Below are 21,539 nucleotides of genomic sequence, written 5' to 3'. Positions count from 1 at the left end.
GTCTTCAAGCCAAAGCCAGAGTGCTTCTTCAAAATATGGTCAACTATTTTGGTGAAATCCCTGGATGCTTTATCATTTCCATAAGAGCTTGCTTTGAATCCCAGAGCTTTCATACTTTAAGCAGAGGTTTGGCCGACATCTCCAGGAATTCAAAAATACATGAGACACGAAGGCAGCACGGGCGGCATCCCTAAGCGGCAATAGAGAATGTATGTGATACATGATGTCCTGCATGCATAAGCACGTGATAAATGTTTGATGATGGAACTATCAAAGCTAATTGTTACTTCCACTGGAGAACAAAAACTTTAGGAATATATAACATTCTATCCGCGGATCTCTATGCATAGTAACTAACACAATATTCACTGCATTACAGAGGTAGAAAATGAATATAGATGCATGCAGTTACAATAGACAGACTGAGCATTGTACAAGAGTACAGTATTATTTTCGTAAAATTGTTATTTATGGCTAGTTCTAACTAATGGCCAACAAATTTGGTTCACGCACAGTTGTGTTAAGATACATGGAGATCAGCATAATCCACATGCTAAAAATTTAGCATCATACGAGTGAGTAGTGAAGCACCATGAGAACGCCATATTCCTTTAGACAAAAGGATGATGTTCCCGGATAAGAACACCACGTTCAAAGGGTGGCACAAACTTTAAGAAATGTCTGAATAAAACCTCATAAAAAGGATTATCTTCCATGTGTTCATCGATAGAGAAACGTATCAGTTCATGCATACTGTGAAAATAAAAATGCCTACAAGTCTTGTTTTTCACTTTGCATGGTTATGCCAAGCATATACCCACTACGGGAAACACACAATTTGCCGAGTGCTACAGGCACTCGGCGAAGACATGAAAACACTCGGCAAGGCTTTGCCGAGTGTTACACTCGGTAAACAGCACACGGTAAATTTTGTGTCGGCAAAGACTACTTTGCCGAGTGTCAAAACTCGAGCACTCGGCAAACATTTTGCCGACGGCTAAAAAACACTCGGCGAAAGGATATACTCGGCGAAATAGGCGCTGACGGCGTCGGGGGTAACGGCAAGTTTGCCGAGTACCTACCGGCCGAGTGCCAGACGGTAGGCACTCGGCAAACACCAGGGCTTTGCCGAGTGGCGGCAAAGCCCTGGTGTTTGCCGAGTGCCTACACTCGACAAACAGAGACCCTTTGCCGAGTGTCGTGTCCATAACACTCGGCAAACAAGGTGCGCCTGGACCTGGGACTGGCCCCTTTGCCGAGTGTTAAAGCCAAAACACTCGGCAAAGTGCCCAGAGCCCCCCTTTTTTTCCCGTTTTGTCACGTATAACGAACCCCTCTCAATTCACAATACACATCATCACAGACATTTGTAATAAACAATCACATGCATAATTCACAACCACCATTAGAAACATTATTCATAAACATCACAGGCATAATTCAACATAAGCACGAAACAATCAAAAAATCCAAGTTCAAGTCACAATTTAGTATTTAGTTTCAACCAAGTCTAGTTCCGTGGAGGCTAAGGAGACCACTGCGACAAATCTTGATCTTCATTATTCGAAGCCACCGATTGATTCTGCACATAGGATAGGACATTCTGAGCTAACATCTAAAGTTGTCAAAATTAAAGTATTGAATCTTAAGCACAATGTGTCAAGTGACTTACAGGAGTAGTCGTGGATGGCTGAGGCGGAGGGAACAACATCGGCGGTGGCGGAGGCAAAGACTGACCCATGCTCAAAGCAAAATTCTGCATGTACTGGAACATCTGCTCCATCCTAATCTGATTTTCTTCCTCCATCCTCCGCCGCATCTCCTCCATCTGCGCCACCATCTCCTCTTGTTTCTTCCTTGCTTCTTCCACCTGGGCCTACAATATTTCATTGCAATGTTATAATGCAAAGCTAAAGTATAACAACAAACGAAAAATGAATGGAAGAGAAAGAACCTGGAGAGCCTCCATCTGCAACTGTGAAGTGGTGGGTCGTGGCTGTATCGCCGGGCTCAAGTCCGTGCTCCTAGCTCGGATTTGGGAGAGAGAGGGAGTAGAGGCCATGTCGATTACGCCATCGCCAATCCAATATCGACCATGCTTCTTGCCTCCTCCCACCTTCATCACGATTTCTCCATCAATGTCCTCGGAGCTCGGATCGAAGTCTGGCCCGTGAACCTCCCTAGCCATCTTTGTATACTCGCTGACGCGACTGTGTATGCTAGGATGGCTGTACGCCTCGGACGGGTCGTCTGGGTTGAAATCGATATCGGCCGTCGCCTTGCCCTTTTTGGAGAGGACCCATGCCTTGAGCTGGGAGCAAGGTCGGCCATCATGCGACGCCGACTGCGGCAAAAAATACAAAATGATTAGGAATTATGTAGAACTGAACGTAAGAATAAAGAATTGAAGTTGCGTACCCATTTTTCTCTATATTCATCAAGGCTTAGGCTGCCTTGATGGTGTGGTGCAGTCGGTATCTGCAAACGCCGCTGCCGGCAAGCAAGGTGGTTCTCCAACCACCCGGGCTCCAACCACACGTCGACCATCTTCTCCCAGCACTGGATATGCGCACGACACCACCACGGAGGCACCTACAACATCAAGCGTGTGACATATGAAAAAGAAATTGAGCCTAATTAATCTTAAATAGTAAGTATCAACGTTCTTTACTTACCCTCATGAATTGGTCCTTAGTCAGGTTCATTGTTCTTGCCTCCTCTTTTCTAACCTTCATCCATCTGTATTGAGCGTGGAATTCGATGATGGCCTGGATGCGCGCCTCGTAATGCATGTCCTTCACGAGCTTCTTGACGGCTACATCACAGACGGCCTTCGCCTTGGCCTCAAATCCCTCCTGGCATCTATAGAAATCCTGCATATAGACGCGTATACAATTATTATTTCAAGAATGTCGAACGTAGGTGATGTATTGAGCAATTTAGTGCGAGGAGTACTTACCCACAGCTCGGCCTTGACCCGCTCCGCGATGTTGGGGAATCTCCTCTGTCAACAGGGACGTCGGGGGCGGCGACGTAGTGGTCCCATGTGTAGGCCGGCTGCTGCTGTCCAGCGTACACCACCAAGCCAGGGAAGTGAACCCTGCACAAAAGGCCAAGGATCCCGTTGGCCTTACGGTTGTGGTCACCCCCACTGAGCTTAATCCAACTCCTGCACAAGTCATTAATATAAATTATTAGTTTTTGTAACTTTCAACATAAGAACATTATTAAGAATATTTAAAGTTACTTACTTGGTCCCAACCGGTTTAATCAGCGGGCGTAAATGCTCAGGTATCGGACGCTTCGGGAGGGATGAGGAACCTTGCAACCATATCTTGGACTGGGCATCCCCTGCCTCCCCGTCCCCGTCCCCGTCCCCCTCCTGCTCCTGCTGCTCCTCCTCCTCCGCCTCCTCCTCGTCGTCCCCAGAGGCGTGTGCGGAAGGTAGCTCCTCCTCCTCCTCCTCCTCCACCTTAGGTTCAGGCGACGGGGGTCTCGCCGCTTTACCCTTCCCTCGAGGCCTCTGGATTGTGAGACATGCAGGCAGCACGGGCAGCATCTCTAAGTGGCAATAGAGAATGTATATGATACAAGATGCTCTGCATGCACACCATAGGGAAAGTTTTCGATTAAACTGTATGAGGCAATGGTTACTACAATCATAAAACTAAGACAACTATGATTATATTGAGTAGTGATCTATCTCAAGTGACCTACAAAATTAACACAATGCGTGCTCCAATACAGAGGTAAAAGCATGCTTCTAGCATGTAGACTGAGCACTGTACAAGAGTAGGATTGTGGGGAAAATATTCTATTGGCAGAGTTATTAGTATCTAGTTCTGGGTAATGACCACATGATCTGTTCGTACGACAGGCATGGAGGTCAAGATCGTCAAGTAGCTAAGGAGTTAGTATCTACTAGTCAAAGATGCAGCAAGTCAAAGAGGTGTATTGCTTGAAATGTAGATGACAAGTTCAGTTTGTAGCCCTTCCCATGATTTTCCTGCAAAATCCCTGTCTTCCAAACAGGCCCTCAGCTAGCCAACCTAATGCTATCACCAATCCAAAGGCAACCATTTTATTACACTTTCATGTATCTGAAGCTAGAGACTTTATAAAGTCTTATGCAAATTTCTTGCAACTGATGTTGATTGACTGCATTTTCATAACCTGTTGTCTTAAACAAATGCTTACTATGGGCCACAAGGTGACTTCGGTCTTGTGCCTAAGAACAGGCACTGTGACTAAATAATACATGGCTGCTTTTCGATTGGATAAAGATTTTGGCTGAGATGCTACCATAACTAGTCATATCTTCAAAGTTGAATGAGCATCACATACCACTAGAGATCAAGATGTACACTAAAGGAGAATAACCTGAGCCACAAAGGAATGCTTAATGATACTGTATATATCAAGGAAGCACACTTTACAACAACGAATGAGCCATGCTTTTTTTAAAATTTGGTAATGTGCTGCAGAGGATGAAATGTACTGGATCCAGCTCACTGCTTTATGGGGTCACACAAAAAATCTGAAATACAGACCTAGTAAGAGATATGTAGTATGCATACAGATTCCCAGTGGCATGCACAGCCAAAAAGATTAGCATAAGTGCAAAACTCAGGTCAGTTATGGATATCCTCATTTGTTGGAATTGCCTTGAGATTTGTAATATTTTATGGAAAAAGAGTACTCTTTATATATGTGTCGCCAAAGGGTGTATAGATGGCACAACCATGCAAGGAAAAAGTGAAACCTCAAGGCTTCATGGAAAGTATGAGCCTAATCTATTTCTGCTTGAATGAAATCTTCTCAAGCATGGTACAATCTTCTGGTACTTCCAACATTTTCCAAAGCTTGTGGCACCCTTCGAGTCTAACATCTCATCGTATTTTCTTTGTCAGTGAAAATCTTCATACAGAGGTTGCCATTGTAACAAAAACTTGCAGTAAATGACCTAGCTCACAACAAATATATATGGAATGTCTAACTAATCATTGTACATCCCTATTTTTTCTAAATAAATAACAACCTACATCTAACACTGAACTCATAATTAGCATCCACATGTGTCCATAACTATAAATCAGATGCTTGAAGATCATCAATGAATTGGAAAAAAATGAGACACGTGAACAATGGTCAGGTAAGCGCTTCATACATACTTCTCCCGAGTAGAACACATTTAGTTGATTTTTAATGGCATTTTCTTTCAAAACCAAAGGTAACCCCAATGAAAATTTGATCTTGATGGAAGCACCATGAGAGCAACATATCCTGCTGAGTAATGTTAGAAGGAATCCCCCAAAGATTGTCTACTATGGATAAAAGTTTCATACATGTTGAAACATACTAATTTCATACCAACTGTGATGAAATCCCTAGAGCGTATTGTCCCCCCCCCCCCCCCCCCCCCCCCCCCCCCCCCCCCTCACACTATCAACATGCACTGATGCACCTATAATTGTATGGGTAAGTAATTATGAGAACACCGTAGAAATGGCAAACACTATCTCAAAGATTTGTCTCTCACAACCCAAAATTGCACAGAACAAGCATTCCCAATGATACCTGCAACAAATGTTTTACATTTAATGCCATACCTCTGGAAGGGTGGGCCCTGAATATCTCGTTGTTTTGCCTCCTTGAGAATTATCATTTTGCTCACAGGGTGAGCCCTCTCTTGCAGCCCCTGTAGCAATGGATCCATCTGAAAATACAATTTTTCATGGTTATCATAGAGTGCAGCCCATGCCGAATTGAAACAACGGGACCAAGCGCAACGATGCACCAGGCAAGAGGCATCTAATTTGCCCTATCCAACTCTGTAAAGACCCTTTCTTAGAGAGGGAGGGAGGGACGACTCAGGCTTCACAAGGATGAACCGCAAAGTGATATAGAATTAGCAGAACATCGCAATCTCCCCAAAATGTAGTTCTTTTTTTCGAAGCTCGAGCTCCCCCAAAATGGAGTACTGTGGAGTGTGGAGCAGGAGCACTACCTGAACAAGCTATAGTCGGCTAGTCGCCATGGGACGCGCACATATTCGAACTTTCTGAAACCGAGATAGCGACGAGGGAACAAGGGAGCATACCGCGGGGTTGGATTCGACGCCGTCGCTGGCGTTTCTGCCTCCGACGCCGCCGCCGCATGGCCACTAGCCTCATCAGCGCCAGCATCGCCATGTCACGGTCAGCGCGGCAGAATGTAGTCGATTCCCCGTGGTGTGACGGTTCCCCGCCGCCGCCCCCTTCTCCCTGCTTTCGGAGGAGCGAGGGCGGAGGAGACGAGACGACTCCGGCGCCGCCGAGTGGGGCCCTCGGCCTGCGGAAGGAACCTTGGACTGTGCGAGCTCTGCCGACCGGCGACCGCCCCGCGACACCCGTCCCGGGTCTCCCGACAAGGACAAAAGTGCAGGGAGAGGTCACTGGGAGTCTGGGATGTGCAGGGAGGCCACTAGGCCCTCTTCAAGAAACGGCCCAACCACGACCAAGCCCATTTTCCCACGTTTCCATAACAGTCTTGCGGCCTGTTTGTATCAGCTTATTTCCTGTTTATCAATGGAAATAAGCCATAAGCTCATATAAACGTATTGCTTATTTCCACCTTCCGTTTAGCCCACAATCTGGGCACCACCTATCCCGTACGTGGTCTCGGGGGCGCTTCTCGCACAAACGAAGCGATTTTCCTCGCTACCCTCACCCCACCGACACCTGCGTCCCTGCCATCCGCCCCCCGCGCCATCTCGATCCCGCGCCCGCCACCGACCCCGTCCGCCGCCGGATGCATCCACCGTCCTTCGAGCGGCGCCGGCTCCGTCTACCAAAATTATAGTTGCTTGTATGGCTCTTCACAATTTCATCAGAGATAGTGCCATACATGACGTGTATTTTGAACAGAATTTTCATGAAGATGATGCTAATCCAACCCAACCTAGCACAGATGGTGGGGGTGTTGCTTTAGAAGATGACATGGATATGGATGCATTACGTGATGCTATTGTTGTCGCTATAGTTTCGTAATTCGTTACTGTACCATGATAAATGTTTCCATACTAGACTGATCTATCTATCGTATGAATTTCATATTATTGTAATGCAATTTCTATTTAATAAACTCCAAAGATATTAGAATTATTATATTCTCCTTAGATTCACAACAAAATAAGCTATTATCAGCTTTAGGAGCACTCAGGTCAATGTACCAGTTAGGACAGACAATCGACATAAAATAATCAGGATTGCCAAACATCCAACTTATTCAAACAGCGAATTCTCCAGACAGCAGACTTATCTGATAAACCTGCTTGCCAGATAAGCAAGTTCCAGAAAAGCGTATACAAACAGGACCTTGGGCTGTACTGGGTCACACCACATAAGCCCGGTCGCCACGAGAGGAGGCGGCGACCGGACCGGCGACGAGCGTCGGCGACTGATTACGACGACGAGAACAGCGAAGAGGCGTGGGGCGATGTCAAAGCAATTGGTGAGCATGCAAGTTTTTTTATTTTTTGGATAACGGTGAGCATGCAAGTTGTATTCTGGCATGTGGAGCAGCATGAAGCTGGACTCTTCAAGCTCTGAGGAAGGTGAAGCCAGCTATCGAGATGACAAGAACAACGTTGTAACAATCGTAGTACACATTGCAAGACCGAATGCCTTCAAGCCAATGCCTCACTGCATTATCAGAATCTGATCGGCTTTTCTGTATCGGTTTGCTTTCAATTCCAGAGTTTCCTTTCTGGAGTTCAGATTAGGATGACATCTCCAGGAATTCTGAAAATACAAGAGACACGCAGGAAGCATTTTGGAGGTTAGCCAATAACTTAAGGGCAAAAACAAAATCAGGCACACTGATTGTTTTAGGGCAGCACACCGATTTGTTTACTCTAACTTCTGTGCAAGAACACAAACGATTAAATTGTTAAGAGCTAAGACCCCAAGTTGTGAAAAGAAGTCAAATACAAGGCGCGTCTTGTCGCATGCATTGTCAGACAACAAACAACTTGTAAAAATGTATGTATCAGCTACTGGAAATGAAAATGGTAATAAACTCTGGTTCAAAAAAGAGAGATGGTAACAAACATAAGGGTAAGGTAAGAGCTGTGCCAGAATGCAACTCCATTCTGTTGTTCAATCTGCCAATGCAAGAACCACACCTTCTGACTACCTAGCAACAAGAATAGATACAATTTGGTTCTCATTCATCCACAACATCATGAGCTGAGAGCTGATGTTGCAAATGAACGGATGGCACAAAAATCTTGTTCCTTGCCATACTGCTAATATAGTACTAACATAAAGAATAATTCCACACAGTTGTCATAACAATCCAGCCAGTCAGCAGCAAAGAGGGGAAATGACTTGTGGCGCCGAATCGAAATTTGTTCGAATACTGCTTTTAAGTAGTCACAGTGCACTCTTCATTTATAACTGTATCAAATCAGTCAAACAAGCAAGCACTCTGAGATAGAAGAGGAGCTAACTAATCAGGAAATGGTAGTAATCGAAATGTTTCTGATGACACCCAGTCTCAAGGAGTACTTGCAGACTACCGGGTAAGCCAAAAAAGAGAAATATTGGAAGTGACATGATAACAAACAGAAGGGTAAGGAGCTGTGCCAGAATGCAACTCCATTCTATTGTTCAATCTACCAATGCAAAAACCATATCTTCTGCTACCAAGCAACAAGCATAGATACAATTTGGTTTGCATTCATCCACAACATCATGAGCTGACGGCTGACAATGCAAATGAATGAATCGCACGAGTGCACAAGAATCTTGTTCCTTGCCATACTACTAATATAGTACTAACATAAAGAAGAACTCCACACAATTGTCGTAACAATCCAGCCAGCCAGTTCGCAGAAAAGAGGGCAAATTACTTGTTGTGCCAAATCAAAATTTCTATGAATACTGCTTGTATGTAGTCAAAGTGCACTCTTCATTTATAACCATATCAAATCAGTCAAAGAAGCAAGCATTCTGGGATACACGAGGAGCTAACTAATCAGGAAATCAGCTAATAATTGGATGTTTCGGATGATGCCCAATCTCGAGGGGTAGTTGCAGATTCTCAGTAAGCCAAAACAGAGAAATACAATCATCAAGGGACGCTATCGATCCACCCCTCACTCACTAATCCACACCGCCCATCACACCTCCATCGGGGAAGAAGCAGATCAGATGAGCCCCTTGTTCCTGAAACAAGAGCGCGTCGCGGATCATCAGTTAAAGCGAGCGCAATGACCTGACGCACGGTCACCGCCGTCTCCGTCTCCGTCTCAGGGTAGATAGATGCGCGGGAAGGAAGAGAGGCAGAGCACACCTACGTCTGCTTGGAGAAGGAGGAGGGCCCGGCGGCGGCGGAGGAGGAGGAGGAGGACGGCGAGCGCTTGCTGCGGAAGATCATGTACGCCAGCGGCAGCACCACGCCGGCCATCATGATCGCCGCCCCCAGCAGGTACCTCGCCGGCGAAGGCGCCCCCACCTCCAGCTCCATCCCGATCTCCTCGTCTCGTGCCGGGGAGGTTTGGATCTGGCGGTGGTGCGTGCGACCCGGTGGGTGACGAAACCAGACGACCAACTTGCGTGCGGTGCGGTGCGGCCCTGCGTCGGTGCGGTATGGCGAAGACGGCATATGAATAGAGTACACTTGCTCTATGGTGTTGGCGTAAAGACATACTCTTGTTACCAGCATAACTGATGACACCACGGAGCTGTGGCCACGTGTAAAAGGCTAGGACCGCAATTATTTGAGCAAAAGGTAGGTGGAAAAGAAATTTTATGTTTGTCATAGATATTGCACGTCTAGAAAACACAAGTAACAAAAAAAATATTGCATCCATGTAGGTGGTGCATGAAATGCTGCCAAAGCCAAACTAAAATTCTAGTACGAGGCAAACAAAGACGCAGATAAAAAAGCCATCTGAACTTGACTAGTGATAATTTAGCAAGCAGATACAAAAGCCATATTTTAAATTACCTCATTATTAAGCATTTTATAGCAATGATAACTTGACGTCTAGAGGGGCTCCTGTTTCCTCAAAAAGATAACTTGACATCTGAAGTACGTACAAGGCTTCGGAAAATCTAGCCTAGCTGTAGAGGGAACTTTCCCCTTGATGTATGCTCCGACAGCCAAGATGAAGCATTTGCCAGATTTGCTGTAAGACTTCTCGCCGCAACAGCAAGAGGTATCCAATGCAAGGCATTGAAGCGATGCCGCTGTCTCAAGAATATGACATGTTCAGTTCAACCAGGCATTTCGTGGGGTGGAAATTGGTGATCTTCACCCTCTTGAGGTTGCTATGGTGTACTTCTGCCATCCGACGCATATGTGAGGCTTCTCCAAGAACTGATTCAGGATCCTCAAACACCGTTGGCAACTAAAGATAAGAGAATGCAAGATACTTGAGTCGATTCACTAGTCATTAGGTATGTCTGCAAATTGCAATATGAAAATTTACTTACATATATATCCAAGATGAAAGTCTCCAAGAAAGGAGAAGCATCAAGAAAAGAAACCAGAGAAAAGTAATCATAGTCTGGGACAACGAATTCTCCAGGAACACAAACATCCAAGTACTTCAGGTTGTGGAATGTGCTGGGTAGAATTGCTATATTACTGACCTCCTGCATAAAGGTTCTCAAGTTAGTTCCAAGTAATAAAGACTGCTTTGTTACCACTATATGCTTGTTTCTAGTCTACAGTGGCGATAAGTTTTAGAGTGTACCTCGCTGGGTGACTCAATGGTAAGAATTTCGAGATTTGGTGCGATGAGCGGAAGGTCGACACGAGCAAAATGGATGGCATCGTAACAAGACATGTATAGGTTTGTCACTTGGCATGCTTCTCCCAGCGAGTGTTGTACAATGTCATTGCCTTTGAAAAGAAAAGTGGACAGATTTGGAGCTTTGATTTCTGTCACCTTCAGACTATGGCATGCTTTCACCTCCAGGTGGCTGAGCCGCTGCCGCACGTAAGGTATCTTCAGGTGAAATATGTCACTGCAGTGCAGGAGTTCCAGCCTCTCCAAAGCAAAAGAATCTGATAGAAGGAAGGGAACCCTAACTCATCACCCGTGGTACTCATAACTAAGATATAACTTCTTCAGGCTTCTCAAGCTAAGTCTAGCCGTAGGACGAAAGGTGCAGAAGCTAAGGCAAAGATTCCTTATCGAGTCTCTACTCTTGCCAGGTAAAAGTGAGCATGGAAAGTTGTAATTTGGCATTCCCAACTTAAGGATGAGTTCTTCAAGCCCTGATGTAAGAGCAAGGTGAAGCCAGCTATCGAGATGACAGGAGTTGTAATGACCATATATTTCAAGCCCAAATGTCTTCAAGCCACTACCTGAGTGCATTTTCAGAATGTGATAAATAATTTTAATGAATTTGTCTTCTGTTTTATCATGTCCATGTAGGGTTGCATTCAACCCGAGAGTTTTCATACTGAAGTAGAGGTTAGGATGACACCTCCAGGAATTTACAAATGCGCGAGATACAGAAGCAGCACGGGCAGCATCTCGAAGTGGCAATAAAGAATGTATATGAAGCAACCTGCAAACACAACCATAGGAGAAATTTCCATTGATGAAACTGTACAAGCTCATGGTTACTTCAATAGGAAGGTTAAACCAACATGAAGTTCATGTATGAAATAAAAAATGTCTCAAGTGCTCTATGGAGAACAACACAATGCTGATAGCGCTGCTACTGTAACTAGACACATTTGCAAAGTTGTGTGGCCATCACATGTTCAGAGTAGTATTGTTGGTAGATGATGACATTCAGGCTATGAACCACATAAGAATGTTTATTGGTGTGAAAAGTATCAAGGAAACATACTTCATTTTTATGATAATACGCTGGACTTACTTCCTAAGAGTTGCTATAATGCTGACAAATGATTACATGTGTTAGATGCAGAAGAAGGCTAAGAACAAATTGCACTTTAAGGGTATGACAACTTCAGAAGGTGTTATCAGGGCTTGCTGCAGTACATTTTTTTGAAAATTTTATATATCTCGAAGTAAAAAAAATCGTTAAGTAAAAGACAAATAAATTTCAACTAACAGATATGCTTGACCGCCTCAAGTTTGGATGATTAAAGCCATGCATTCTACTGTAAACGATGGATGTATAAAACTTGCAGGTATGCATTTCTCAGTAGGAGTTATGATATTAATTTGTTTCTTCATGTATGAAAACCTTTTTTCTGCATTCCAAACAGTTTTTTGAGGTTTCCGTCCAATATTTCTCAAAGCTTCTGGCACCATGAGAACACTGGATTCAAATGGTGGCACAACTTGAAGGAAACCTCACAAGATTGCCTACCATGAAAAAGAAATATTTTTTGATGCAGAGACATTTTGATTTCATACATTCTGCAAATAAACAGCTGGAGATATCTGGCTTTCTCCATACAAAGGTTATGATATCCATTTGCCCTTTGTAAGCTTCATGTGCAAGTTTGGGGAACATATATGTCGAATGCCATCCAAAAGTTGCAAACATTGTTTCACATTTATGCCTTACCTCAGGAATTGTGTGCCTTGAATATCTAGTTCTTTTGCCTCCTCGAGACTTACCATCTTGACCACAAGGCAAGCCCTTTCTTGTGGCCACGGAAACAACCGATCCATCTGAGGTGCGATGCATCACAGTTATCATAGAGTTTAGCCAATAACCGAAGAAGAAAAATGAAATCAAACACGCCGATTTTTATAGATCAGTACACTGATTTGTTTACTCTATCGAGCTTTTGCGCCATAAGCCTAACACAAACAATTTTACGACACCCAACTGGTTGAAAAGAGGAAAAACATCTCAACTGTGATAATCTGGAGAAGCCAAGCACAGCATGGCAATCTCCCCCAAGCGTGGTCACTGCGGAGCAATAATCTGAACAGACGCCATGGCACGCGCGCGCAAAGAGAACAAAGATAAAAAAAAACCTAGAAATAACCCTAAGGGACAGAGGCTAGGAAGCATACCGCGGGCTTGGGTTCGATGGCGGCGAAGATGCTGCCGCCGCCGCATCGCCTTGAGCCGCTTCAGCTGCAGAATCGCCATGGCACGATCGATCAAGCGGGACTGCGGGGAGCAATCTGCCCGACGTCCCGCGATGTGGTGTCGGGCCGCAAGGCCTGTTCTGGAACGGCCCAAACATGGCCCAGCTCGACACTTTGGCCCCCACCCAGTTGAGCGATGGTGTCGGTCTGTGGCCTGTGGGTCAGACTGATACGCAAGCCGGCGGCGGCCAGCGGAGGTGGAGGTGGCGACCGGTTCCGGCGAGCCGCAGGCGGCGAAGAGGGGGAAGCAGCGACCTATTCGAGCAAGCCGGGAGCAGGGCAGAGTCGAAAGCGGCGATGTCGAAGCGGCTGGTTTCGCGGCTACTGGGGATGTTCCAGTCGCGGACGCAGGTGGGCGTCGACAAGACCGGCAACCGCTACTTCACCCGCGTCGAGGAGGTCGACGGCGCCAGTACGTGTCCCCTTCCTCTCCCCTGCTCCCCCCTACTGGCACGAAATTGCTTCTAGTTTCTCCGCTCTTGATCTCCTCTGAAAAAGGAGGAGGGCAGAAGGCACATGAATTGGGCTAAGCAAATCTCGGTGTTGCTTCTTCTTGTTGTTGTCATTCTCGACGGCGGAACACGGGAACAGTGAAGGAGAGGCGGTGGGTGGAGTTCAAGGGCGCCGACCAGGACTCGACCACCGTTCCAGGTTACCTACCTCCCTTCCTGCTCCATTTGTCCGGTGAGGATTTGTTGTTTGACTGAAAATTCCCAATTAACTGGTATGCCACTACGTTTTTGCAGGCATGTATGGATTGTGGCCTTGATTCTAAATTCTATTGTTGAGTGTGTAAACAGCATCTCATAGCTATGTCGTGCTTGTTGTAGTCGAGTGGATTTGCTGGTTGAATGGCCAAAGGAAGAAAGCTCCAACGCCAGAAGTAAGAGCAGAAGCATGACACCGGCATTGTTCTTCAATTTTTTGCTTTTATTATTATCAATTCAAACTTAGCAAGGAGAGCAACTTGCTCATTGCATCTGATGCTGATGTATCGCTGCGCCATTTTCTCATTTAGGAATTGGCTGAGCTGGAGGCGAGACGTGAACGTGTCAAGCAAAACATTGAACGTATGTATCTGATGTTTCCTACTTGTAAAATCACCTATGCTTTCATTAGTAAGCCTCACCGTCCATTATGCATGCTGTTGAGCAAGAATCTGACATGTTTTATGAGGTACATCCTAGCTTGCTGATTTATGGTATTGGGCAATTCCTTATTTGCCACTGCAAAATTTTGCAATCCTGCCATCAATGTAGTGGAAAATAGGGGATTGGGGGAGACTACAATGACCTTAAAGTTATTTACTGGATACATATTGCATTGTGATTTTTTTTTCATTCTAGTTGCACTGCAGTTTAAGATCTTATTCATACCGGCATCCGTTTGCTCCTGTTGTGGTGTGACAACCTCTTTACTGAATTGTTGTTTCTTCAAGATCAAGATGCAGCATATTTAGTTCTACATTAGTCTTGGTTATTCATGACTCCATCTTGTTGTTTACTTAATGGGCATTAACTTGTGTGTTTCTCCACTGATATGTTTAATATGTATTCAATTAAGTTCTCAAAAAGAAAGAAGAGGAGGAAAGAAAGGCCGGCCTCCGACCAGTCAAGAAAATTGGTATGTTCTTTCTCGTAATTGTTACTTAAATCCTTGCTTATCTGCACTTTTAGCTTTCTGTAGATTTTCTCCAACGTATTATTTAGCATTCTTCCTGTCTGCAACAGTCAGCACCACTTTTAGACAAATGCTTTGTTTCTTTTACCTTTTTGTGCTGCTTAGTTTTTTCTTGCCCACAAGAAACTTGAAGAAAGGAAATCCAATACTTGATGTCATACCCTTCCATGATATTTGATAGATATACTATGACCTGTATTATCATTAATTTTCCTGTGTTGTTTCACTCTGTTATGTTGGTGAAGAGGGAAAGAGATCTCATATTGCCCTTACCTTTTTCACTAATGATTTTTTGATAATTGATGTTCCTCCAAATGCAGGGAAATATGAATCTCCAAATCTCCAGAGTTTTGTGAAGCAGCAGTTCCCTGGTACTCTAGATCAACAGAAAGGTAACATTATATCTTTTCATAATGTTCTGACTAGGAATGTAAGTGTGGCTACTTTTGACAAGCATGGTGACATTTCCGTCCACATTTTTTTAAGGGCCTGAGGAGGTATCTAGGCCTAAGGATGCAACTGATACAGAAGATTCTACAACAGATAATGAGAGGTGAAATTTCAGTTCAACCTTTTCTCTGCAAATGCTGTAATTTGTGATGACATGTTATCTACTATGATCCCTTCTTGAAGTCAATAGTGCCAGCACATACCTAGTATATGCTCTTCTGCCTTCTTTTTTGCTATATCTACCTTCAAACATTCAGCATGGTTTTGCAATTTTCTGGCATAAAACAATTATGCTGTTTATTTATGTGTAAAACAGTGTTTGCAAGGAACATGCATACCAAAGTAAATTTACAAAATTCAGAGATAGAAACAGAGTTTAACTTCTGAGCGTTTGAAACTGAAGTCGGATATAATAGATTAATAGTATCATGGTGGCAGATACTGGATCTGACCATATCTTATGGGCACCTAGGTCAAATCTTCCCAATTTGTTTCGGGTATTGCGGAAAGCAAAAGTATAGAAAGTGGACAGACTTATGCATTGCTCTAGCTGATGTAGGAGCTAAATGAGAAGAAATGAACTGCTATTATCTTCATCTGATTACATTGATTCAAACTCAAAAGTTTTTCTTTTCTCTCAACAGGACTTCCGAACCAACAGGGACTGGTGCCACTTTTAAACCAGGGACTTGGCAGCCACCAACATGAACGGCAACCTGAATTTCAGCAGATGGCGATGCTTTACCTGAGCTTTTTTCCTTTCAGTTTGCTCTGGAAGAATCAGTTACATGAATTTCTTCGTTTGTTGGTCAGCATTTGTGGGAGTAGTTGGTTATCAGGAAGCCATGTTGCCCCTGTATTTTTGCCAAATTCTCCTGTGTAATTTTGATGGACCGTTGTAACAACTATAATAAGCTTTAAGCAAAGGTTTAAATCATACCTCTACTAGGCTTTATATGTATGGTGGCTCTGTTAGGTCCATTGCTCAGCGTGTATGTTAGCCAATTCCAGGCAAATGTTTTTTTTGAAACGAGCCAGCAGGAGAGCTGCTACTATATTGAAAAAGAGAAATGCCCGACGGGCCAAGTACAAAAAAACTGTGCACACTTTACATCTTTGTGGAGAACCACGAAAACTCCACTGGAATACTGTACATGTAACTACAGGTTTCACACAATTCCAGGCAAATGTTTGAACAATTGGTTTGGCGATTGCCATTGCCGTGAAATAAAGTCCATATTAACCTCTCGAATGTTATCAAAAGGTACACCTTACTTTTTAAGTTTTGCCGTTATAAATTTTTTGCTATATGGTCTCTTAAGAAAAGAATTATGGGAAGCGAGCTTAGCTCATGATTGGGATGAGAGGTGTGCTCTTGTGCATCTCAACCACATGGATTTGAGCCTTAACTTAGATTTGAGTGTCTATTTTCACCAATTACATCCTATGGGTCTTGTTTTTAAGAAAAGAAGTTCTGTTTTGTAGCTGCTTTAAAAGCCCTCCATCATCATGTTCAGGCTCCTTTACAAGCCATCATCTTGACTGTAGTGAAGACACCCCCCACCACCGAAACCTCAAACCCAACTCATTGCAAGCTTATTAGAGTTGGGAGAGAGAACTGACAACAACGATTATAGCTTCATGGGGCAGTCAAAAATCAGTTACGCTCCGGAACACCTGATTACCTGAGCATTGACAATTTTACCCTTTGCGCTACACAAATGGAGACGCGGAAATAGTGAAAACCGTTTCCACCCCAGTCCTCTACTCCTCGTCGACCACATCGATAGTCTGCCAGCCCCGATGGAAAACCGCCGCGGTAGCCGCCCGATTCCACACGAAAACCTCGCCCATCTCTGCCGGTAGCCGCCGCCCAGCGGCCGCTGTGGATGACTTCCGGTTTCTCGGCCGACTCCTCCCAGCTTCCCGCCGGTTTCCTCCTCTCCGACCTCGCCGACCAGATCTGCCGCCTGGGGGAGCTCGGCACCAAGGAGGAAACCGTCGACCTCGACCGCTTGATGCCTGGAGAGAGGTGAGAAGTGTTCGATTTAGCGCTTCCCATTTTCCCAGTTCGAGTTTGGACTTGATTTATCGAAACCGGCCGGTTTTCATCCCAGCGGTCATGTGTCGCCGGTTACCACCCGGATTGCTTGCAAGCAGAGACGATAAGACCGTTTTGTGTGTGCTTCTAGAAGCCATGGAGTCGTGGATTGTAATCTTGGCTGCATTGCTGGTAATTGGTCTTCGTTACAGTGAAGACACTGAATTATCGATCATCAGTTTGTTGTTATCCCCCCTTTTTCTAGCCTGACCTAGTAATGGAAAGCGTCATTGTTAACTGCACAAATAGAAGTCTGCATGGTGCATGCTTTTGTGGTGCTAAAGATTTTGATTTTGCATGATGTATGCAAAATAACTGTATAGAAGTCTTTTGGCTTGCGCCATTTCATTTTTTTACTAAAGTTTGAACAGATGTGCAGTAAAGCCATGCACAAGAACAAGTGCGAAGTTTATTTGCTGATATGTACTTTAATGGAATTAACATGCTATGATAAGTGTCATGCTCTCTTGTAGTTATATTGGTTATTCATGGAACAAGGTGTGATGCTACACAATTTATGCCCGGTAATACTTCTGGTGACAGTTCTAAAAGTTTTTTTGTTGTTCTCTCTGTACTAGTATTAGAACTGAGGTAGCTGGTGCTGCATCAACTGGAGGCGTCTCCATGGCATCACCTTCATCTTCTTCAAAACCACTGGATCCTGCTTGGGTTCATGCAAAAGTGGATGCTGCTTCAAGAAATGCCATTATATGTCTTCATTGTGGCAAAAAGATTGGCGGTGGCGGTATTACTCGCTTTAAACATCATCTTGCTGGAATTCCTGGGCAAGTTGAATCTTGCAAGAAGGTGCCTGCTGATGTGAAACGTCAGATAATACAGCAAATTGATGAGAAGTGGAAAAGTGAAGAGAGAAGGTATGAAATTAGAGAGATCCGCGTTTCAAGTATCGAAGATTCTTCGCATGATATTTTATCAACTGAAGGAGGCTCTGAAAGCCAATTTAGACCATCTAGGAAGCGAAGAACAGGGTACTTTCCTCCGCAAGCTGCTGCAGGTTCAGAGCCTAGCAGCGGTGCATTTATGGCTTCAGAAGACATGGTTCAACATGGCATGGATGGTGCAGAAGCTCCAAATGATCTGCTACACGAAGCAAAAATTGCTATGGCTAGATGGTGGTACGACGCAAATGTACCCTTCAGTGCGGCTAAATCTCCTTTCTATCAGCCTATGCTAGAAGCCATAGTATCTGCTGGGCTGAGCTTCAAGGGACCATCTTATCATGACCTACGTAAGCCACTATTGCAACATATTGCTGAAGACATTCATGAATATCTTAATGATCTTAAGAGAGAATGGAGTGTTCGTGGTTGCTCAATTATTGCTGACAGACAAAAGGACAATGGAGAGGGTTCCATAATCAATTTTCTTGTATACTGTCCATGTGGTACTATGTTTTTGAAGTCCATAGATACCTCAACAGAGAGGGAAGATTTACTTGAGATATTTGATCAGGTTATTAGAGAAGTTGGACCTAAAAACATCGTTCAGTTTATTACTGATATAGATCCAAGATATAAGGCTTCTGTTAAGGTTCTTGAGGAAAGATATGGCACGTTTGTTTGGTCTCCATGTGCGGCACATTGCATTGATTTAATGTTGGAGAATTTTGCAGATCCTAGATATTTTCCTAAGATAGATGAAACTTTAGGTAAAGCCAGAAAGATAACAAAGTTTATATACAATCATGCTTGGGCTTTGTCTTTAATGAGGACAGAATTCACAAATGGTAGAGATCTGTGTCGTCCTTCCATCTCGAGATTTGCTACTCACTTTCTTAGTCTCCAATGCATTGTTAAATTTGAAAAAGAGCTCCACCAAATGGTTACCAGCAACAAATGGGTGAAATCAACTTATGCTAAAGGTGGTGTTGGAAAAGATGTCACAGCTATTATTTGGAAAGATGTTGACTTTTGGGCCCAGTGCAAACATGTTGTTAAGGTCACTGAGCCATTGTTGCGCGTCCTGCGCTTGGTGGATAGTAATGAAAACCCTTCCATGGGCTATCTTTATGATGCAATGGAAAAGGCAAAGGAGTCAATAAGGGCAAGGATGATGCACAAGGCTTGTCTGTATGGACCATATGTTCGAGTGATCGATGCGAGGATGGAGAAGCAGCTTCATAGTCCGTTGCATGGAGCAGGATGCTTCTTCAATCCTGGTATTTACTTTAGCCCCTCTTTTAAGATGCAAAGCTATGCATTTAGGGGGCTTATGAAGACAATAGCTAGTTTAGTCCCTGATGTTGAGGTCCAAGATAAGATATTTCTCCAGCTTGAGGAGTACAAGAAATCAACAGGTGACTTTGGCCTTCCAATTGCAGTTCGTCAAAGACAGAAACTTAATCCAGGTAAGAATGACTTCCATGCTATGATTCAATGTGGCAGTGTCTGAGGTTCTGAATTTCGCAATAATGAGAAAGAATCTATGTTTTTTACATAACGATGTTTGCCTTTCTATTTGCATTAACCTCACAATGTTACATCTTTGTTTATTAGTTGCATGGTGGGACAACTTCGGTAATGGAACCCTAGAGCTCCAAAGTCTTGCAGTCCGAGTCCTCAGCCAATGTTGTAGTGCAACAGGGTGTGAAAGGAATTGGGATATCTTCAAATATCTCCATTCCATGAAGCTAAGCAGGCTTGAACGTTCAAGGTTACATGATATAGTATTTGTTCGTTACAATCTGAAGCTTCGAGAAAGGTATAAAAACCTGGAATAATTTCATGTGTAGTTCCCACCATGAGTTTCTACTTACAGTTCACTACTGTCACGCAGGAACAAGCTTAAGGACACCATCGATCCCATCAGCCTGGACAACATCAATGTTTTGGATGAATGGGTCAGCGAACATCCTAGCCTTCTCTGCAGAGATGACCTGAACTGGGAGAGCGTGGACGCACCATTTGCCGAACCGACTTCTGACGATGAAGAGCTCATTGCTGTTGACAACGACGAGGATGCCTCAGTGGCAGCACTTTCCTGGTCGGCAGCAGATGATTTGTACTGCCCACAACCAGATCAAGACCCCTACCTATATGTCACCCAAGATGGTGAACCTTAGCTTGTAGTATCATTTTACCCAAGTTGAATGTACCATAACATCAAGGCATCAACATCAAAAGACATATCAGACTGCAGAACTTCCTACTGAACACAGATGGTTGGGTTGTCTCTGGCTGGTTCGCTTGGGATCTAAAACAGTTTTGATGCCATTCCCTTTTTGCAGCATGTAGCATTTATAAAGCAACTTTGACCTTGATGTCAACGTTTCAGAGTAGACTGATGCTGTTATTATTGGCCTCAAGGAGACAACGGACAGTACATATATTGGCTGCCAAACTGAATTGATGGGTAGATGCTTTGTCTCCCTATCCCAAGGTCTACTGATGGGTACTCAGCAAGTACTACGATGTGTCGATGTGGCTACGGATTCAAAAAAGCCTAGCCTTCTATATGTCACCCAAGAACGCGAAGCTTATTGAACAGTCTCACCAGTCACCAGACTCGGTGCCTAGGTCTTTCATCTGAAGTGGTGAACTGCACCTAGCATTAGGACACCTGACTCCCTTTTGCGTGGATTGGCGATGGTTAGGCTGCACATGTAGCACAGTAGCAGGTGCAGGTCATTTTAGGATACAAATCCTAGTGCTGAAACGCAACCGCTGTCATTTGCAGTTTGTAGCATTTGCAACACATCTGTGATGTTTCATCGGCCCTCTTGATGCCATTGTCATCAGATAGGCTGATGCTACTACTGTTTGCCCCGTCAGCTAAAAATCTAAAATACACGAGGCACTGATGTGTGCTGCCTGTGCCTGCCAACACTCTGAGGGGGTGTTTGGATACCAAGAGCTGAACTTTAACCCTGTCACATCGGAGCTTCGGATGTTAATTAGGAAGACGAAATATGAGTTAATTACAAAACTAATTGCAGAATCCCTAGACTAAATCGCGAGACGAATCCATTAAGTCTAATTAATCCATCATTAGCGAATGGTTACTGTAGCACCACATTGTCAAATCATGGACTAATTAGGCTTAATAGATTCGTCTCGCGATTTAGCCTTGTGGTTGTGCAATTAGTTTTGTAATTAGTCTATATTTAATACTCCTAATTAGTGTCAAATATCCGATGTGACAGGAGCTTAAAATTTAGCCTAGGGGAGCCAAACACCCCCTGAACTGATGGGTAGATGTTATGCCTAA

The 21,539-nt window shown here is 44.1% G+C and overlaps 4 protein-coding genes and 1 pseudogene across 8 annotated transcripts; 2 read left to right on the top strand and 3 right to left on the bottom strand.

The window, feature by feature from the left end:
• Positions 1 to 1,366: 1,366 nt before the first annotated feature.
• LOC140221711 (uncharacterized) lies at positions 1,367 to 6,124 on the bottom strand. Its single transcript, XM_072291481.1, has 9 exons — positions 6,101 to 6,124; positions 5,610 to 5,716; positions 3,252 to 3,599; positions 2,960 to 3,169; positions 2,676 to 2,873; positions 2,419 to 2,592; positions 1,955 to 2,344; positions 1,673 to 1,876; positions 1,367 to 1,582 (listed from the first exon to the last, which is right to left on the bottom strand). The coding sequence occupies exons 2-5, from the start codon at positions 5,714 to 5,716 to the stop codon at positions 2,816 to 2,818; spliced, it is 723 nt and encodes a 240-aa protein (XP_072147582.1). The 5' UTR covers positions 6,101 to 6,124; the 3' UTR covers positions 1,367 to 1,582; positions 1,673 to 1,876; positions 1,955 to 2,344; positions 2,419 to 2,592; positions 2,676 to 2,815.
• A 2,811-nt stretch (positions 6,125 to 8,935) lies between these two features.
• Positions 8,936 to 9,647, bottom strand: LOC117845561 (uncharacterized). Of its 2 annotated transcripts, none has more exons than XM_034726626.2 (2): positions 9,341 to 9,647; positions 8,936 to 9,209 (listed from the first exon to the last, which is right to left on the bottom strand). In XM_034726626.2, exons 1-2 carry the CDS (start codon positions 9,508 to 9,510, stop codon positions 9,191 to 9,193), a joined length of 189 nt encoding a protein of 62 aa, XP_034582517.2. In that variant the 5' UTR covers positions 9,511 to 9,647; the 3' UTR covers positions 8,936 to 9,190. The 2 variants fall into 2 exon arrangements, with proteins under 2 accessions (XP_034582517.2, XP_072147581.1); XM_072291480.1 differs by having other exon boundaries at positions 9,337 to 9,645.
• A 142-nt stretch (positions 9,648 to 9,789) lies between these two features.
• On the bottom strand, positions 9,790 to 12,601 carry LOC117845563 (uncharacterized; annotated as a pseudogene).
• Positions 12,602 to 13,026: 425 nt separating this feature from the next.
• LOC117845560 (uncharacterized) lies at positions 13,027 to 16,148 on the top strand. 2 transcript variants are annotated; one of them, XM_034726622.2, is made up of 8 exons: positions 13,213 to 13,493; positions 13,673 to 13,732; positions 13,912 to 13,964; positions 14,100 to 14,151; positions 14,645 to 14,704; positions 15,082 to 15,153; positions 15,248 to 15,314; positions 15,856 to 16,148. In XM_034726622.2, the coding sequence occupies exons 1-8, from the start codon at positions 13,379 to 13,381 to the stop codon at positions 15,917 to 15,919; spliced, it is 543 nt and encodes a 180-aa protein (XP_034582513.1). In that variant the 5' UTR covers positions 13,213 to 13,378; the 3' UTR covers positions 15,920 to 16,148. The 2 variants fall into 2 exon arrangements, with proteins under 2 accessions (XP_034582514.1, XP_034582513.1); XM_034726623.2 differs by lacking the exons at positions 14,645 to 14,704; positions 15,082 to 15,153; positions 15,248 to 15,314; positions 15,856 to 16,148 and having other exon boundaries at positions 13,027 to 13,493; positions 14,100 to 14,638.
• An 803-nt stretch (positions 16,149 to 16,951) lies between these two features.
• Positions 16,952 to 20,598, top strand: LOC117845352 (uncharacterized). Of its 3 annotated transcripts, none has more exons than XM_034726369.2 (4): positions 16,952 to 17,243; positions 17,897 to 19,680; positions 19,829 to 20,033; positions 20,109 to 20,598. In XM_034726369.2, the coding sequence occupies exons 1-4, from the start codon at positions 17,101 to 17,103 to the stop codon at positions 20,392 to 20,394; spliced, it is 2,418 nt and encodes an 805-aa protein (XP_034582260.1). In that variant the 5' UTR covers positions 16,952 to 17,100; the 3' UTR covers positions 20,395 to 20,598. The 3 variants fall into 3 exon arrangements, with proteins under 3 accessions (XP_034582260.1, XP_034582259.1, XP_034582261.1); XM_034726368.2 differs by having other exon boundaries at positions 17,891 to 19,680; XM_034726370.2 differs by lacking the exon at positions 16,952 to 17,243 and adding an exon at positions 17,329 to 17,444 and having other exon boundaries at positions 17,891 to 19,680.
• The last annotated feature ends 941 nt before the right edge of the window (positions 20,599 to 21,539 follow it).

The sequence above is a fragment of the Setaria viridis genome, chromosome 2 (assembly GCF_005286985.2).
Source record: "Setaria viridis chromosome 2, Setaria_viridis_v4.0, whole genome shotgun sequence".
Classification (NCBI taxonomy): domain Eukaryota; kingdom Viridiplantae; phylum Streptophyta; class Magnoliopsida; order Poales; family Poaceae; genus Setaria; species Setaria viridis.
The sequence above is the reverse complement of the archived record's forward strand: the minus strand, read 5'-3'. Positions and strand labels throughout refer to the sequence as shown.